The 16,275-nt window shown below is 55.0% G+C and overlaps 1 protein-coding gene across 1 annotated transcript in view; it reads left to right on the forward strand.

Annotated features, from left to right (window-relative positions):
- Nucleotides 1-16,275, forward strand: part of ttll7 (tubulin tyrosine ligase-like family, member 7) — a 97,373-nt gene that overhangs the window by 37,433 nt on the left and 43,665 nt on the right. The window contains exons 4-7 of the mRNA XM_078408085.1: nt 468-589; nt 4,685-4,752; nt 7,842-8,000; nt 16,019-16,235. Coding sequence (XP_078264211.1) covers nt 468-589; nt 4,685-4,752; nt 7,842-8,000; nt 16,019-16,235 — 566 coding nt within the window. The remainder of the gene's footprint in view (nt 1-467; nt 590-4,684; nt 4,753-7,841; nt 8,001-16,018; nt 16,236-16,275) is intronic.

The following is a 16,275-nucleotide window of genomic DNA, read 5'->3' on the forward strand; positions in this document are numbered from 1 at the left end:
AGCCCCTCCCCTCCCCCCCCACCACGGTGTGGGGTGTGGGGCTGTCTGACTGTTCCCCATTGCCCTCTCCCCTGCCCCCACGGTGGGGGAGCTGACTGACGGTGTGGGGTCTGGGCGTGTCTGCCCACCGCCCACTGCCCACCGCCCACTGCCCACCGCCCACTGCCCACCGCCCACTGCCCACCACACACTGCCCACTGCCCACTGCCCACTGCCCACTGCCCACCACACACTGCCCACCGCCCACTGCCCACTGCCCACCGCCCACCACACACTGCCCACCACACACTGCCCACCACACACTGCCCACCGCACACTGCCCACCGCCCACTGCCCACCACACACTGCCCACCACACACTGCCCACTGCCCACTGCCCACCGCACACTGCCCACCGCCCACTGCCCACCACACACTGCCCACTGCCCACTGCCCACCGCCCGCTGACCACTCTTCCCCTCCCCCCAGTGCGTTTGGCCATCCTGGACTCGGGCTTCACGCGGGCGCAGGAGGAGGACGACACGGCCAACCTCATCTGGAACGATGCCGCCGTGCAGCAGGAACGCATCGCAGACCTGTGCAACTACCAGGTGACCACCCGCGCAACCCCCAACCCTCCCCCCACCACCCTGCCCCAACCCCACCCCCGCCTCCCTCCCCCCATCCCTCCCCCCATCCCTCCCCCCGCCTCCCTCCCCCCGCCTCCCTCCCCCCAACCCCACCCTCCCCCCGCCTCCCCCCTCCAACCCTCACCCCCCAACCCTCCCCCCGCCTCCCTCCCCACAACCCCACCCTCCTCCCAACCCTTCCCCCCCTCCCCCCCAACCCTCCCCCCGCCTCCCTCCCCCCAACCCTCCACCCTCCACCCTACCCCCTCCCTCTGCAACTACCAGGTGACCACCCGCACACCCCCTTCCTAACCTTCCCCCCACCTCCCTGCCCCTCCCCACTTGCCAGCCTCCCCTCCCCCACCCCCCACCCTCCCCCTCCCTCTGCAACTACCAGGTGACCGTCCGCACACCCCCCAACCCTTCCCCCGCCTCCCCCTCCCTACTTGCCAGCCTCCCCTCCCCCACCCCCCACCCTACCCCCTCCCTCTGCAACTACCAGGTGACTGCCCACATACTCCCCCTCCCCATCTCCCTCCCCCCCGTCTCCCTACAAACCCGCGCGTCTTTGGAGTGCGGGAGGAAACCGGAGAAACCCCACGCGGGTCAGTGGGAGAACGTACAAACCCCGTACAGACAGCACCCGTAGTCGGGATGGAACCCGGGTCTCCGGCGCTGTGAGGCAGCAACTCTACCGCTGCCCCACCGTGCTGCCCTGATACACACACTGTACACAGCGGCGGTGCACAGAATGTATACGCACAACGTACACAGGAATACACGTAAATCTTTCTTGGGTGAGTTACTCCAGCATTTTGTCCCGAAACGTCACCCATTCCTTCTTCTCTCCCGAGATGCTGCCTGACCTGCTGAGTTACTCCAGCATTTTGTGAATAAATCGATTTGTACCAGCATCTGCAGTTATTTTCTTAATCTTTCTTGGGACCTGCGACTTCATCTCACCACTGGGTGGCAGCATCGAGCCGTCACCCAAGAGCAAACGCTTCCCTTGTTCTGCTTCGAGCTACGAACGCTACACTCTCCAGTTTTCAGTACCATCTCCTCTACCCATCCCACCCCAATGTGCACACCCCCACCCCCACCCCGTCCCCCTCCCTCCTCCTACCTCCCACCCGTGTCCCTCCCTCTGGCTTTACATTTCACTCCTCCTCTCCTCACCTCACCTGGTTCAGAGATACAGCACGCAAACAGGCCCTTCGGCCCACTGCGTCCACACTGCCCCATCTACACCTGTCCCACCTGCCCACGTTTGGCCCATTTTCCTCTAAACCCGTCCTAGCATAGAAACATAGAAAATAGGTGCAGGAGGAGGCCATTCGGATTTTCGACCATTCGGAGACCATTCGGCCATTCGCTGTGATCATAGCTGATCATCCACAATCAGTAACCCGTGCCTGCCTTCTCCCCATATCCCTTGATTCCGCTAGCCCCGAGAGCTCTATCTAACTCTCTTTTAAATTCATCCAGTGAATTGGCCTCCACTGCCCTCTGTGGCAGAGAATTCCACAAATTCACAACTCTCTGGGTGAAAAAGTTCCTTCTCACCTCAGTTTTAAATGGCCTCCCCTTTATTCTTAGACTGTGTGCGGCCCCTGGTTCTGGACTCCCCCAACATTATCATATCATATCATATATCTACAGCCGGAAACAGGCCTTTTCGGCCCTCCAAGTCCGTGCCGCCCAGTGATCCCCGTACATTAACACTATCCTACACCCACTAGGGACAATTTTTACATTTACCCAGCCAATTAACCTACATACCTGTACGTCTTTGGAGTGTGGGAGGAAACCGAAGATCTCGGAGAAAACCCACGCAGGTCACGGGGAGAACGTACAAACTCCTTACAGTGCAGCACCCGTAGTCAGGATCGAACCTGTGTCTCCGGCGCTGCATTCGCTGTAAAGCAGCAACTCTACCGCTGCGCTACCGTGCCGCCTTGGGAACATTGGGAACATTGGGAACATTGGGAACATTTTTCCTGCATCTAGCTTGTCCAGTCCTTTTATAATTGTATACGTCTCTATAAGATCCCCTCTCATCCTTCTAAACTCCAGTGAATGCAAGCCCAGTCTTTAGCCATGTACCTGTCCAAATGTTTCTTACTCTGCTGGGTCCTGCTGTCCCCCCCCCCCTCCCCTCCTACAGGGCACATCAGTGGGGGTTCCACGGGACCTTCCCCTTTTAGCCAGGCGGCCCCAGCTACTCCCCGCCCATACAGTCGTCCTCGTGTCCCCCTCCTCTCCACACACCCACCATCCCCCCTCCACACATCGCCCCCGGCCTCCATCTTCTCGCCTGCCTTCCTCTGACCCCAACCCTCACCCTTGCCGTGTGTTCACCATCCATTTAAGATTATTAAGGGGTTGGACACGTTAGAGGCAGGAAACATGTTCCCAGTGTTGGGGGGAGTCCAGAACCAGGGGCCACGGTTTAAGAATAAGGGGTAGGCCATTTAGAACTGAAATGGGGGAAAACCTTTTCAGTCAGAGAGTTGTGAATCTGTGGAATTCTCTGCCTCAGAAGGCAGTGGAGGCCAATTCTCTGAATGCATTCAAGAGAGAGCTGGATAGAGCTCTTAAGGATAGCGGAGTCAGGGGGTATGGGGAGAAGGCAGGAACGGGGTACTGATTGAGAATGATCAGCCATGATCATGTTGAATGGTGGTGCTGCTAGAAGGGCCGAATGGCCTCCTCCTGCACCTATTGTCTATTGTATCCCCTCTGACCTCCCGCTTTCCGATACGGAACGTTTTTTTAAACGCTTGGGTAGTTTACACCCCAGCGCTATGAACATTGATTTCTCTAACTTCAAATAGTCCCTGCTTTCCCTCTCTATCCATCCCCTCCCCCTTCCCAGTTCTCCCACCAGTCTTCCTGTCTCCGACTACATCCTATCTTTGTCCCGCCCCCTCCCCTGACATCAGTCTGAAGAAGGGTCTCGACCCGAAACGTCGCCCGTTCCCGTCTCTCCAGAGATGCTGCCTGACCCGCTGAGTTACTCCAGCGTTTTGTGTCTATCTTCAAATGTTTCTTAAACTGTGTGTTGGTCCCAGCCTCATCTACCCCCTCTGGCAGCTCGTTCCATACACCCACCACCCTTTGCATGAAAATGTTACCCCTCAGATTCCTATTAAATCTTTTCCCCTTCACCTTAAATCTATGTCCTCGATTTTGGGCAACAGACTCTGTGTGTCTACCCGATCTATTTCTCTCAGTAATTTATACATTTGACCCAATCAGTTCAGTTTCAGTTTAGTTTATTGTCACATGTACCGAGGTACAGTGAAAAGCTTTTGTTGCGCGCTAACCAGTCAGCGGAAAGACAACGCATGATTACAATCGAGCCGTCCACAATACACAGATACATAAGGGAACAACGTTTAGTGCCAGGTAAAGCCAGTAAAGTCCGATCAAAGATAGTCTGAGGGTCACCAATGAGGTAGATAGTAGTTCAGCACTGCTCTCTGGTTGAACTACTATCTGCCTCTGAAGTCTACTCCGCCATTCAATCATGGCTGATCTATCTCTCCCTCCTAAACCCATTCTCCTGCCTTCTCTCCATAACCCCCGACACCCGCACTAATCAAGAATCTATATCTCTGGCTTAAAAATATCCACTGACTCGGCCTCCACAGCCGTCTGTGGCAATGAGCTCCACAGATTCACCACCCTCTGACTAAAGAAATTCCTCCTCCCCTTTCTAAAAGAGCGCCCTTTAATTCTGAGGCTGTGCCCTCTGGTCCTAGACTCTCCCACCAGTGGAAACATCCTCTCCACATCCACTCTATCTGAGCCTTTCATTATTCTGTACGTTTCATTGAGGTCCCCCCTCAACCTTCTAAACTCCAGCGAGTACAGGCTCATCATATGCTAAACCACCCATTCCTGGGATCGTTCTCGAAAACCTCCTCTGGACCCTCTCCAGAGCCAGCACATCCTTCCTCGGATATGGGGCCCAAATTTGCTCACAGTATTCCAAATGCAGCCTGACCAGAGCCCTATTCACCACCCCCGCTCTCTCTCTCTATCTCTTTCTCCCTCTCTTTCTCTCCACAGAGGATCAACCACTTTCCGGGGATGGGGGAGATTTGCCGCAAGGACTGCCTGGCAAGGAACATGGCCAAGTAGGTGAAGCATCGTCCGAGATCTCTGTGTGTGTGGACTAGGGTTGCCAACTGTCCCGTATTAGCCAGGACATCCCGTATTTTGGGCTAAACTGGTTTGTCTCGTACGGGACCGCCCTTGTCCCATATTAGGCCCGGACGCTGTAGGCCCGGACGCTGTAGGCCCGGACGCTGTAGAACCGGACGCTGTAGGCCAGGACGCTGTAGGCCTGGAGGCTGTAGGCCCGGACGCTGTAGGCCCGGACACTGTAGGTCCCGACAGTTTAGTTTCCGACACTCTAGGTTTCCGACATTTTAGCACTGTCCAGAGGCCTGGACACCGTAGCAACCCGCCTCCCGGCCAGGACGGGTGCCGTTGGTGGAGCGGGAGCACGTGGCCGCTGGCTGGGTGAGGTCACGTGGGGCGCGGGGCGGTGAGGTCACCTTGTCCCTTATTTGGGAGTGAGAAAGTTGGCAACCTCGAGTGTGGACAGCCAGACACAGTGGGTCGTGTTACTGGGGGAGAGGAAAGGCCACAATGGACAACACATTCCTGCTCGGAGCACGAAGGAACTGGGCGGCACGGTGGCGCAGCGGTAGAGTTGCTGCCTCACAGCGCCAGAGACCCGGGTTCGATCCCGACTACGGGTGCCATCTGTACGGAGTTTGTACGTTCTCCCCGTGACCTACGTGGGTTTTCTCCGAGATCTTTGTTTTCCTCCCACGCTCCAAAAACGTGCAGGTTTGTAGGTTAATTGGCTTGGTGTAAAAGTAAATTGTCCCTGGACTGTGTAGGATAGTGTTAGTGCTCAGAGATTGCTGGTCAGTACAGACTGGATGGGCCAAAGGGCCTGTTTCTGCGCTGTATCTCTAAAAGATGCTGGTTTTAACCAAAGATAGACTCAAAAAGCTGGAGCAACTGAATGGAGGGTTAATAGGGAGAGGTTGAGCAGGCTGGGTCTCTATTCCTTGGAGCGCAGGAGGATGAGGGGGGATCTTATAAAGGTGTACAAAATCATGAGAGGAATAGATCGGGTAGATGCACAGAGTCTCTTGCCCAGAGTAGGGGAATCAAGGACCTGAGGAGTTGGGTTTAAGGTGAAGAGGAATCTGAGGGGTAACTTTTCCACACAGAGGGTGGTGGGTGTATGGAACGAGCTGCCAGAGGACTATCCCATCGTTTAAGAAAGGACAGGGTTTGGAGGGATATGGACCAAATGCTGGCAGGTGGGACTAGTGTAGCTGGGACATTGTTGGCCGGTGTGGGCAAGTTGGGCTGAAGAGCCTGTTTCAACACTGTATCACTCTATGACTATTGCCGGCAAGGATTGTTGTGCTCGAGAGAGAGAGTAGGGGGTGGGGGTTTGGGGGTGGTGGTGACGGGGCGGGTGGGAAACAGACGACCCAGCGACAGCCGGCCACTCTGCCCCTCAAGCCTGTCCCACCATTCACTGGCTGATCTATGCTAGCCCTCAACTATGCTTCTGTGCGAAGAAAGTGTGGGATTCATTGCCACAGACGTCCAAGTCTTTGCTTTTAAGGTGGCGATTTACGCATTCTTGATTTTAGTTTAGTTTAGAGATACAGCGCGGAAACAGGCCCTTCGGCCCACCGGGTCCGCGCCGCCCAGCGATCCCCGCACATTAACACCATCCGACACCCACCAGGGATAATTTTTACATTTATAACCAAGCCAATTAACCTACAAACCTGCACGTCTTTGGAGTGTGGGAGGAAACCCGAAGATCTCGGAGAAAACCCACGCAGGTCACGGGGAGAACGTACAAACTCCGTACAGACGGCGCCCGCGGGCAGGATCGAACCCGGCAACTCTACCGCTGCGCCACCGTGACCGCCCTAAAGTGCGGATGTCAGAGGTTATGAGCAAAGATACTAGAGGAACAAGATGGGCCACTCCGTTGAAATCACCGATACTGAAGTGTAGTACGCAAAGGAGCCATTTTAGTAAGCCGCCGATCGCTCGGCCTCTCGTTGTGTAATCCGTGTTGTGGGGGAACAGTGTGTGTGATGATACCATTAAAATGCAGAATATATCTCATCCATCAATTCACAGATTTTAGTTATTTTCCTTTTTTAATGTTTCTGCGAGGTTCTGCCGACTAAAATGGCGGCGTGACGTACTACAGTTTTTAGGGTCGAGTGGTCTATCTTGTTCCCCTAGTATCTTTGGTTATGAGGATAATGGGGTTGAGAGGGGGAAGATAGATCAGCCATGATTGAACGGCGGAGTAGTTGATGGGCCGAATGGCCTAATTCTGCTCCTTTCACTTATGAACATGAGCCCACAATGATCCATTGTTGGCCGGGGACAAGGTGATGATGAAGGGACACAAAACGGTGCGGACTCGGGTGGGGGGAGGGACGGAGAGAGGGGGAGAGCAAGGGTTACTTGACGTTGGAGAAGTCAATTTAGAAGGATGAGAGGAGATCTTATAAGATTATTAAGGGGTTGGACACGTTAGAGGCAGGAAACAAGTTCCCAATGTTGGGGGAGTCCAGAACCAGGGGCCACAGTTTAAGAATAAGGGGTAGGCCATTTAGAACGGAGATGAGGAAAAACTTTTTCAGCCAGAGAGTTGTCAATCTGTGGAATTCTCTGCCTCAGAAGGCAGTGGAGGCCAATTCTCTGAATACATTCAAGAGAGAGCTGGATAGAGCTCTTAAGGATAGCGGAGTCAGGGGGTATGGGGAGAAGGCAGGAACGGGGTGCTAATTGAGAATGATCAGCCATGATCACATTGAATGGTGGTGCAGGCTCGAAGGGCCGAATGGCCTCCTCCTGCACCTATTGTCTATTGTCAATGTTCATACCGCTGGGGTGTAAGCTGCCCAAGTGAAATACGAGGTGCACGCACGTTTCGGGTCAGGACCCTTCCTCAGACTGAAAGTGGGGGTTGAGGGAGAGAGGTCGGGTTGGTGTTGGACCGACAGATGACCGTGGGCATGCTGGTGCCTGGTGTGGTCCACTGTTGTCATGGGGAGGTGTGATCTCAAGAGGGATCCGTGGTGGACAACGGCAAAACTGGTTTAGGAGGGAAAGCCGATTCTGCTGCCATGGCTGATGAGCTTGTGAACCTGATTCCCCGCAGGATGATCAAGAGCCAGTCTCAGGAATACTGCTTCACCCCCAGGACCTGGATCTTCCCGGCCGAGTACACCCAGTTCCAGAACTGCATCAAGGAGCTGCGCAAAAAACGCCGGCAGAAAACCTACATCGTCAAGCCGGCCAACGGCGCCATGGGTCACGGGTACGTAGCACCTTCACCTAGTGTTGCCAACTGTCCATGGGTCACGGGTATGTAGCACCTTCACCTAGGGTCGCCAACTGTCCCGTATGAGCCGGGACGTCCCGTATATTGAGCTAAATTGGTTTGTCCCGTACGGGACCACCCTTGTCCCGCATTAGGCCCGGGGGGGGCTGTAGGCACCGACGGTGTAGGCCCGGGAACAACTGTAGGCCCAAACACTGTAAGCCCAGGGGGCCGCTGTAGGCCCGGACACTGTAGGTCCCGACAGTGTAGGTCCGGAGGCCCCGGGAGCCGCCTAACGGAGGTTGCGTAGCAACCCACCTCCCGGCCCGGGCGGCCACCATTGGTGGAGCGGAGCACGTGGCCGCTGGCTGGGTGAGGTCACGTGGGGCGCGGGGCGGTGACGTCACCTTTTGTCCCTTATTTGGGAGTGAGAAAGTTGGCACCCCAACCTTCAACTCTCCCCTTCCATCCCAACACGTCCAGTCGGGCGGCACGGCGGGCAGAGCAGCTGCTTCACAGCGCCAGAGACCCGGGCTCCACCCCGTCCCAGAGACCCGGGCTCCACCCCGTCCCAGAGACCCGGACTCCACCCCGTCCCAGAGACCCGGGCTCCACCCCGCACCAGAGACCCGGGCTCCACTCCGTCCCAGAGACCCGGGCTCCACCCCGTCCCATATACCCGGGCTCCACCCCGTCCCAGAGACCCGGGCTCCACCCCGTCCCAGAGGCCCGGGCTCCACCCCGCACCAGAGACCCGGGCTCCACTCCGTCCCAGAGACCCGGGCTCCACCCCGTCCCATATACCCGGGCTCCACCCGTCCCATATACCCGGGCTCCACCCCGTCCCATATACCCGGGCTCCACCCCGTCCCATATACCCGGGCTCCACCCCGTCCCATATACCCGGGCTCCACCCCGTCCCATATACCCGGGCTCCACCCCGTCCCATATACCCGGGCTCCACTCCGTCCCAGAGACCCGGGCTCCACCCCGTCCCATATACCCGGGCTCCACCCCGTCCCATATACCCGGGCTCCACCCCGTCCCATATACCCAGGCTCCACCCCGTCCCATATACCCGGGCTCCACCCCGTCCCAGAGACCCAGGCTCCACCCCGTCCCATATACCCGGGCTCCACCCCGTCCCATATACCCGGGCTCCACCCCGTCCCATATACCCGGGCTCCACCCCGTCCCATAGACCCGGGCTCCACCCCGTCCCATATACCCAGGCTCCACCCCGTCCCATATACCCGGGCTCCACCCCGTCCCAGAGACCCAGGCTCCACCCCGTCCCATATACCCGGGCTCCACCCCGTCCCATATACCCGGGCTCCACCCCGTCCCATATACCCGGGCTCCACCCCGTCCCAGAGACCCGGGCTCCACCCCGTCCCATATACCCGGGCTCCACCCCGCACCAGAGACCCGGGCTCCACCCCGTCCCAGAGACCCGGGCTCCACCCCGCACCAGAGACCCGGGCTCCACCCCGTCCCATATACCCGGGCTCCACCCCGTCCCAGAGACCCGGGCTCCACCCTGTCCCAGAGACCCGGGCTCCACCCCGTCCCATATACCCGGGCTCCACCCCGTCCCAGAGACCCGGGCTCCACCCCGTCCCATATACCCGGGCTCCACTCCGTCCCAGAGACCCGGGCTCCACCCCGTCCCAGAGACCCGGGCTCCACCCCGTCCCAGAGACCCGGGCTCCACCCCGTCCCATATACCCGGGCTCCACCCCGTCCCAGAGACCCGGGCTCCACCCCGTCCCATATACCCGGGCTCCACCCCGTCCCATATACCCGGGCTCCACCCCGTCCCAGAGACCCGGGCTCCACCCCGTCCCAGAGACCCGGGCTCCACCCCGTCCCATATACCCGGGCTCCACCCTGTCCCATATACCCGGGCTCCACCCCGTCCCATATACCCGGGCTCCACCCCGTCCCATATACCCGGGCTCCACCCCGTCCCATATACCCGGGCTCCACCCCGCACCAGAGACCCGGACTCCATCCCGACCACGGATGCTGTCTGTGATGGAGTTTGTTCCTTCTCCCAGTGTTTTCTCTGGGTGCTCCGGTTTCCTCTCGTACTCCAAAGACGTGCAAAAATAAGGGCTAAGGCCTAAGACGTTAAGAATAAGGGGTAGGCTATTTATAACGGAGATGTGGAAAAACTTTTTCAGTCAGAGAGTTGTAAATCTGTGGAATTCTCTGCCTCAGAAGGCAGTGGAGGCCAATTCTCTGAATGCTTTCAAGAGAGAGCTAGATAGAGCTCTTAAGGATAGCGGAGTCAGGGGGTATGGGGAGAAGGCAGGAACGGGGTACTGATTGAGAATGATCAGCCATGATCACAATGAATGGCGGTGCTGGCTCGAATGGCCGAATGGCCTCCTCCTGCACCTATTGTCTATTGTCTATTGAAACTAAACAACAAAACTAAACTGAACTAGAAAACGACACAAAGCTGGGGGGCAGTGTGAGCTGTGAGGAAGATGCTGTGAGGTTGCAGGGTGACTTGGACAGGTTGAGTGATTGGGCGGATGCATGGCAGATGCAGTTTAATGTGGATAAGTGTGAGGTTATCTACTTTGGTGGCAAGAACAGGAAGGCAGATTATCATCTGAATGGTGTCAGATTAGGAAAAGAGGACGCACAACGAGATCTGGGTGTCCTAGTGCATGAGTCACTGAAAGGAAGCATGCAGGTACAGCAGGCAGTGAAGAAAGCCAATGGCATGTTGGCCTTCATAACAAGTGGAGTTGAGGAACAAGGTCCTTCTGCAGTTGTACAGGGCCCTAGTGAGACCGCACCTGGAGTACTGTGTGCAGTTTTGGTCTCCTAATTTGAGGAAGGATATTCTTGCGATTGAGGGCGTGCAGCGTAGGTTCACCAGGTTAATTCCCAGGATGGCGGGACTGTCATATGTTGAAAGAATTGATCGACTGGGCTTGTATTCACTGGAATTTAGAAGGAAGAGAGGGGATCTTTTAGTAGAACCATAAAATTCTTAAAGGATTGGACAGGCTAGATGCAGGAAAAATGTTCCCGATGTTGGGGAATCCAAAACCAGGGGTCACAGTTTAAGAATAAGGGGTAGGCCATTTAAGACTGAGATGAGGAAAAACTTTTTCACCCAGAGAGTTGTGAATCTATAGAATTCTCTGGATGTTTTCAAGAGAGAGTTAGACTCAGCTCTTAGGGCTAACGGGATCAAGGGATATGGGGAGAAGGCAGGAACGGGGAACTGATTGTGGATGATCAGCCGTGATCACATTGAATGGTGGTGCTGGCTCGAAGGGCCGAATGGCCTCCTCCTGCACCTATTTTCCATGTTTCTATGTAAACTAAACTAAGAAACTAAACTGAATTAAACTTAAAAAACACTAAACTGAAAAAGTAAAATCTAAGCTAACACTAAAACACTAAACTAAAAACTAAACTGCAGATACTCCTCGACACACGATGCTTTGACGTACGATGGTGCAAAAGCGATACACATTTGGCACGGTCGAGTTGCTGCCTTACAGCGAACGCAGCGCCGGAGACCCGGGTTCCATCCCGACTACAGGCGCTGTCTGTACGGAGTTTGTACGTTCTCCCCGTGACCTGCGTGGGTTTTCTCCGAGATCTTTGGTTTGCTCCCACACTCCAAAGACGTGCAGGTTTGTAGGTTAATTGGCTGGGTATAAATGTAAAAAAATTGTCCCTAGTGGGTGTAGGACAGTGTCAGTGTGCGGGGATCGCTGGTCGGCGCGGACCCGGTGGGCCGAAGTGCCTGTTTCCACGCTGTATCTGTAAACACCGTCCACCGGTCGGCGAGGTGCCTTGGTGGCATCGGCTCCTGGTTCACCAGGGACAGCTTGCTGTCGACAACCACAGGGCAACGGCAAGCCTTACCCCAGCGGCCAGGATTTGGAGAATAGACAATAGGTGCAGGAGTAGGCCACTCGGCCCTTCGAGCCAGCACCGCCATTCACTGTGATCATGGCTGATCATTCTCGATCAGTACCCCGTTCCTGCCTTCTCCCCACACCCCCTGACTCCGCTATCCTTAAGAGCTCTATCTAGCACTCTCTTGAATGTATTCAGAGAATTTGCCTCCACTGCCTTCTGAGTGATAAGAGCAGAATTAGGCCATTCGGCCCATCAACTCCACCGCCATTCAATCATGGCTGACCTATCTCTCCCTCCTAACCCCATTCTCCTGCCTTCTCCCCATAACCCCTGACACCTGTACTAATCAAGAATCTATCTATCTCTGCCTTAAAAATATCCACTGACTTAGCCTCCACAGCCTTCTGTGGCAAAGAATTCCACAGATTCACCACCCTCTGAGTAAAGAAATTCCTCCTCATCTCCTTCCTAAAAGAACATCCTTTAATTCTGAGGCTGTGCCCTCTGGTCCTAGACTCTCCCACCAGTGGAAACATCCTCTCCACATCCACTCTATCCAGACCTTTCACTATTCTGTACGTTTCAATGAGGTCCCCCCTCATCCTTCTAACCTCCAGCGAGTACAGGCCCAGTGCAGACAAACGCTCATCATATGTTAACCCACTCATTCCTGGGATCATTCTCGTAAACCTCCTCTGGACCCTCTCCAGAGCCAGCACATCCTTCCTCAGATATTGCTCAATTTCAGTTTAAAAGGATGAGAGGGGGATCTTATAGAAAAGTATGAAATTATAAAAGGACTGGACAAGCTAAATGCAGGAAAAATGTTCCCAAATGTTGGGCGAGTCCAGAACCAGGGGCCACACAGTCAAAGAATAAAGGGGAGGCCATTTAAAACTGAGGTGAGAAAACACTTTTTCACCCAGAGTGTTGTGAATCTGTGGAATTCTCTGCCACAGAGGGCAGTGGAGGCCGATTAACTGGATGGATTTAAGAGAGAGTTAGATAGAGCTCTGGGGGCTAGTGGAATCAAGGGGTATGGGGAGAAGGCAGGCACGGGTTACTGATTGTCGACGATCAGCCATGATTACAATGAATGGCGGTGCAGTCTCGATGGGCCAAATGGCCTCCTCCTGCACCTATTTTCTATGTTTCTATGTTTCACCCCCTTAAAGAGCCGTGGGCACGGAGGCTGACGGCGAGCGTGGGATAGCGTGTAATTGCCTGGTCGCGGCTTGCGTCTAGATTAATCACTAGCTCCCCCCCCCCCCCCCCGTCCCCTGGTTCACGGCATGCTGCTTCGTCCTCCCGCCCGCTAATCATCCCCAGAGCGGGACCTGTTCCCTCAGTCCCACCTTGACGTCAGTCTCCAGCAAAGCCGTCAGCTAATTCTGCCCCGACAGCTGGCCACACTGGGAGGAACCTCCTGAGCCCAAGCTGTGACTGCAATTACCGACGCCGGCCGGCCGGCCGGCCGCAGCTGCCTCGCTACTCCAGAGTTCCAGGTTCAATCCCCGCCCACTGCTCTCCCCACCCCTGACCAACGCGCACATACCTGCGTTTAAAAGGAGAATGTTCTATTTATATAGAAGAAAAAATGGAGTCAATGGATACAGTCAGCTGGAGTAACTCTAATGCAGCTTGGATAAAGGTTCAAGGTGAAGGGGAAACGATTTAATCGGAAACCTCAACTTTTTCTGAGGTTGAGCAGGCTGGGTCTCTACTCCTTGGAGCGCAGGAGGATGAGGGGAGATCTTGAAGAGGTGTACCAGATCATGAGAGGAATGGATCGGGTAGATGCACAGAGTCTCTTGCCCACAGTAGGGGAATCAAAGACCAGAGGATATAGGTTTAATAACGAAGGGGAAACGATTTAATCAGAATCTGAGGGGTAACTTTTTCTGAGGTTGAGCAGGCTGGGTCTCTATTCCTTGGAGCGCAGGAGGATGAGGGGAGATCTTATAGAGGTGCACAAAATCATGAGAGGAATAGATCGGGTAGATGCACAGAGTTTCTTACCCAGAGTAGGGATGTCGAGGACCAGAGGACACAGGTTCAAGGTGAAGGGGAAAAGATTTAATAGGAATCCGAGGGGTAACTTTTCCACACAGAGGGTGGTGGGTGTATGGAACGAGCTGCCAGAGAAGGTAGTTGAGGCTGGGACTATCGCAACGTTTAAGAAACAGGTAGACAGGTACATGGATAGGACAGGTTTGGAGGGATATGGACCAAATGCTGGTAGGTGGGGCTAGTGTAGCTGGGACATGTTGGCCGGTGTGGGCGAGTTGGGCCGAAGGGCCTGGTTCCACTCTGTTTCACTCCATGACCATAACTCAGGCAGCATCTCTGGGGAAAAGGAATAGGTGACGTTTCAGGTTGAGAACCGTCTTCCGGCTGAAAGTTGGGGGACAGGGAAACGAGAGGTTTTGGCAGTGAGGTAGAGAAATATCGAACAAATGAATGAAAGATACGCAAAAAAGTAACGATGATAAAGGAAACAGGCCATTGTTCGTTGTGGTCTCGGTGAAAACGGGTTCCAGACGACGACCAGCATCTGCAGTTCGTTCCTACACATCTCAATTCCAAAACGTCACCTATTGGTTTGTAACCATCACATAGACCTCCCTTCCATCGACCATCTACACCTCACGCTGCCTCGGCAAAGCCAGCAGCATAATCAGGGACCAGTCTCATCCCGGCCACTCCCTCTTCTCCCCTCTCCCATCGGGCAAGAGGTACAGAAGTGTGAAAACGCACACCTCCAGATTCAGGGACAGTTTCTTCCCAGCTGTTATCAGGCAACTGAACCATCCTACCACAACCAGAGAGCAGTGCTGAACTACTATCTACCTCATTGGTGATCCTCGGACTATCCTTGATCGGACTTGACTGACTTTACACTTCTCCAACTTTAGATAGTTCCTCTGTCCCTCTCTTCCCCTCCCCCTTCCCAAATCTCCCTCTATCTTCCGAGGTATTTATTCACAAAGTCAGGCAGCATCTCGGGTCAGGCAGCATCTCGGGAGAGAAGGAATGGGTGACGTTTCGGGCCGAGACCCTCTATCTTCCTGTCTCCACCTATATCCTTCCTTTGTCCCGCCCCCCCCTGACATCACTGAATAGACAATAGACAATAGGTGCAGGAGTAGGCCATTCAGCCCTTCGAGCCAGCACCGCCATTCAATGCGATCATGGCTGATCACTCTCAATCAGTACCCCGTTCCTGCCTTCTCCCCATACCCCCTCACTCCGCTATCCTTAAGAGCTCTATCCAGCTCTCTCTTGAAAGCATCCAACGAACTGGCCTCCACTGCCTTCTGAGGCAGAGAATTCCACACCTTCACCACTCTCTGACTGAAAAAGTTCTTCCTCATCAGGAAGAAGGGTCTCGACCCGAAACGTCACCCATACCTTCTCTCCCGAGATGCTGCCTGACCCGCTGAGTTACTCCAGCATTTTGTGAATAATGACCTTCCACTAAGCGTTTTTCCCTTATCATATATCTATATACTGTAAACGGCTCGATTGTAATCATGTATTGTCTTTCCGTTGACTAGTTAGCACGCAGCGAAAGCTTTTCACTGTAGACAGCACCCGTAGTCAGGATGGAACCCGGGTCCCTGGTGCTGTGAGGCAGCAGCTCTACCTGCTGCACCACCGTGTGCAGGACGGGGAGATATCTTTAAAAAACCCACTCCATAGACCTGCAGGTTTGTAGGTTAACTGTCTCAGGTAAAATTGTCTCTCTCTCTCTCTCTCGAGTCATAGAGTGACACAGTGTGGAAACAGGCCCTTCGGCCCAACTTGCCCACACCGGCCAACAATGTCCCAGCTACCCTAGTCCTACCTGCCCGCGCTTGGTCCATATCCCTCCAAACCTGTCCTATCCATGTGCCTGTCTCACTGTTTCTTAAACGTTGGGATAGTCCCAGCCTCGACTACCTCCTCTGGCAGCTCGTTCCATACACCCACCACCCATCTGAGTGAAATTGAGTATGCGGGATAGTGTTGGTGTGGGGGGTCGCTGGTCAGCGTGGGCTCGGTGGGTGGGAGGTCCTGTCTCCGCGCTGTATCTCTGAGGTGTGATGTGTGTGTGTGTGTGTGTGTGTGTGTGTCAGGATATCGCTGATCCGGAACGGGGACAAGCTGCAAGCTCACGAGCACCTGATCGTGCAGGAGTACCTGGACAAACCGTTCCTCCTGGAGGGCTACAAGTTCGACCTCCGAATCTACATCCTGGTCACCTCCTGCGACCCCCTGCGGATATTTCTGTACAACGACGGGCTTGTCAGGATGGGCACCGAGAAGTACCACACACCCACCGACGCCAACTTGGTAAGACCACCCCCTTGCCACCCCCCGACCGCAAACAAGA

The sequence above is a fragment of the Rhinoraja longicauda genome, chromosome 11, assembly GCF_053455715.1.
Source record: "Rhinoraja longicauda isolate Sanriku21f chromosome 11, sRhiLon1.1, whole genome shotgun sequence".
NCBI classification, from domain to species: Eukaryota; Metazoa; Chordata; class Chondrichthyes; order Rajiformes; family Arhynchobatidae; genus Rhinoraja; species Rhinoraja longicauda.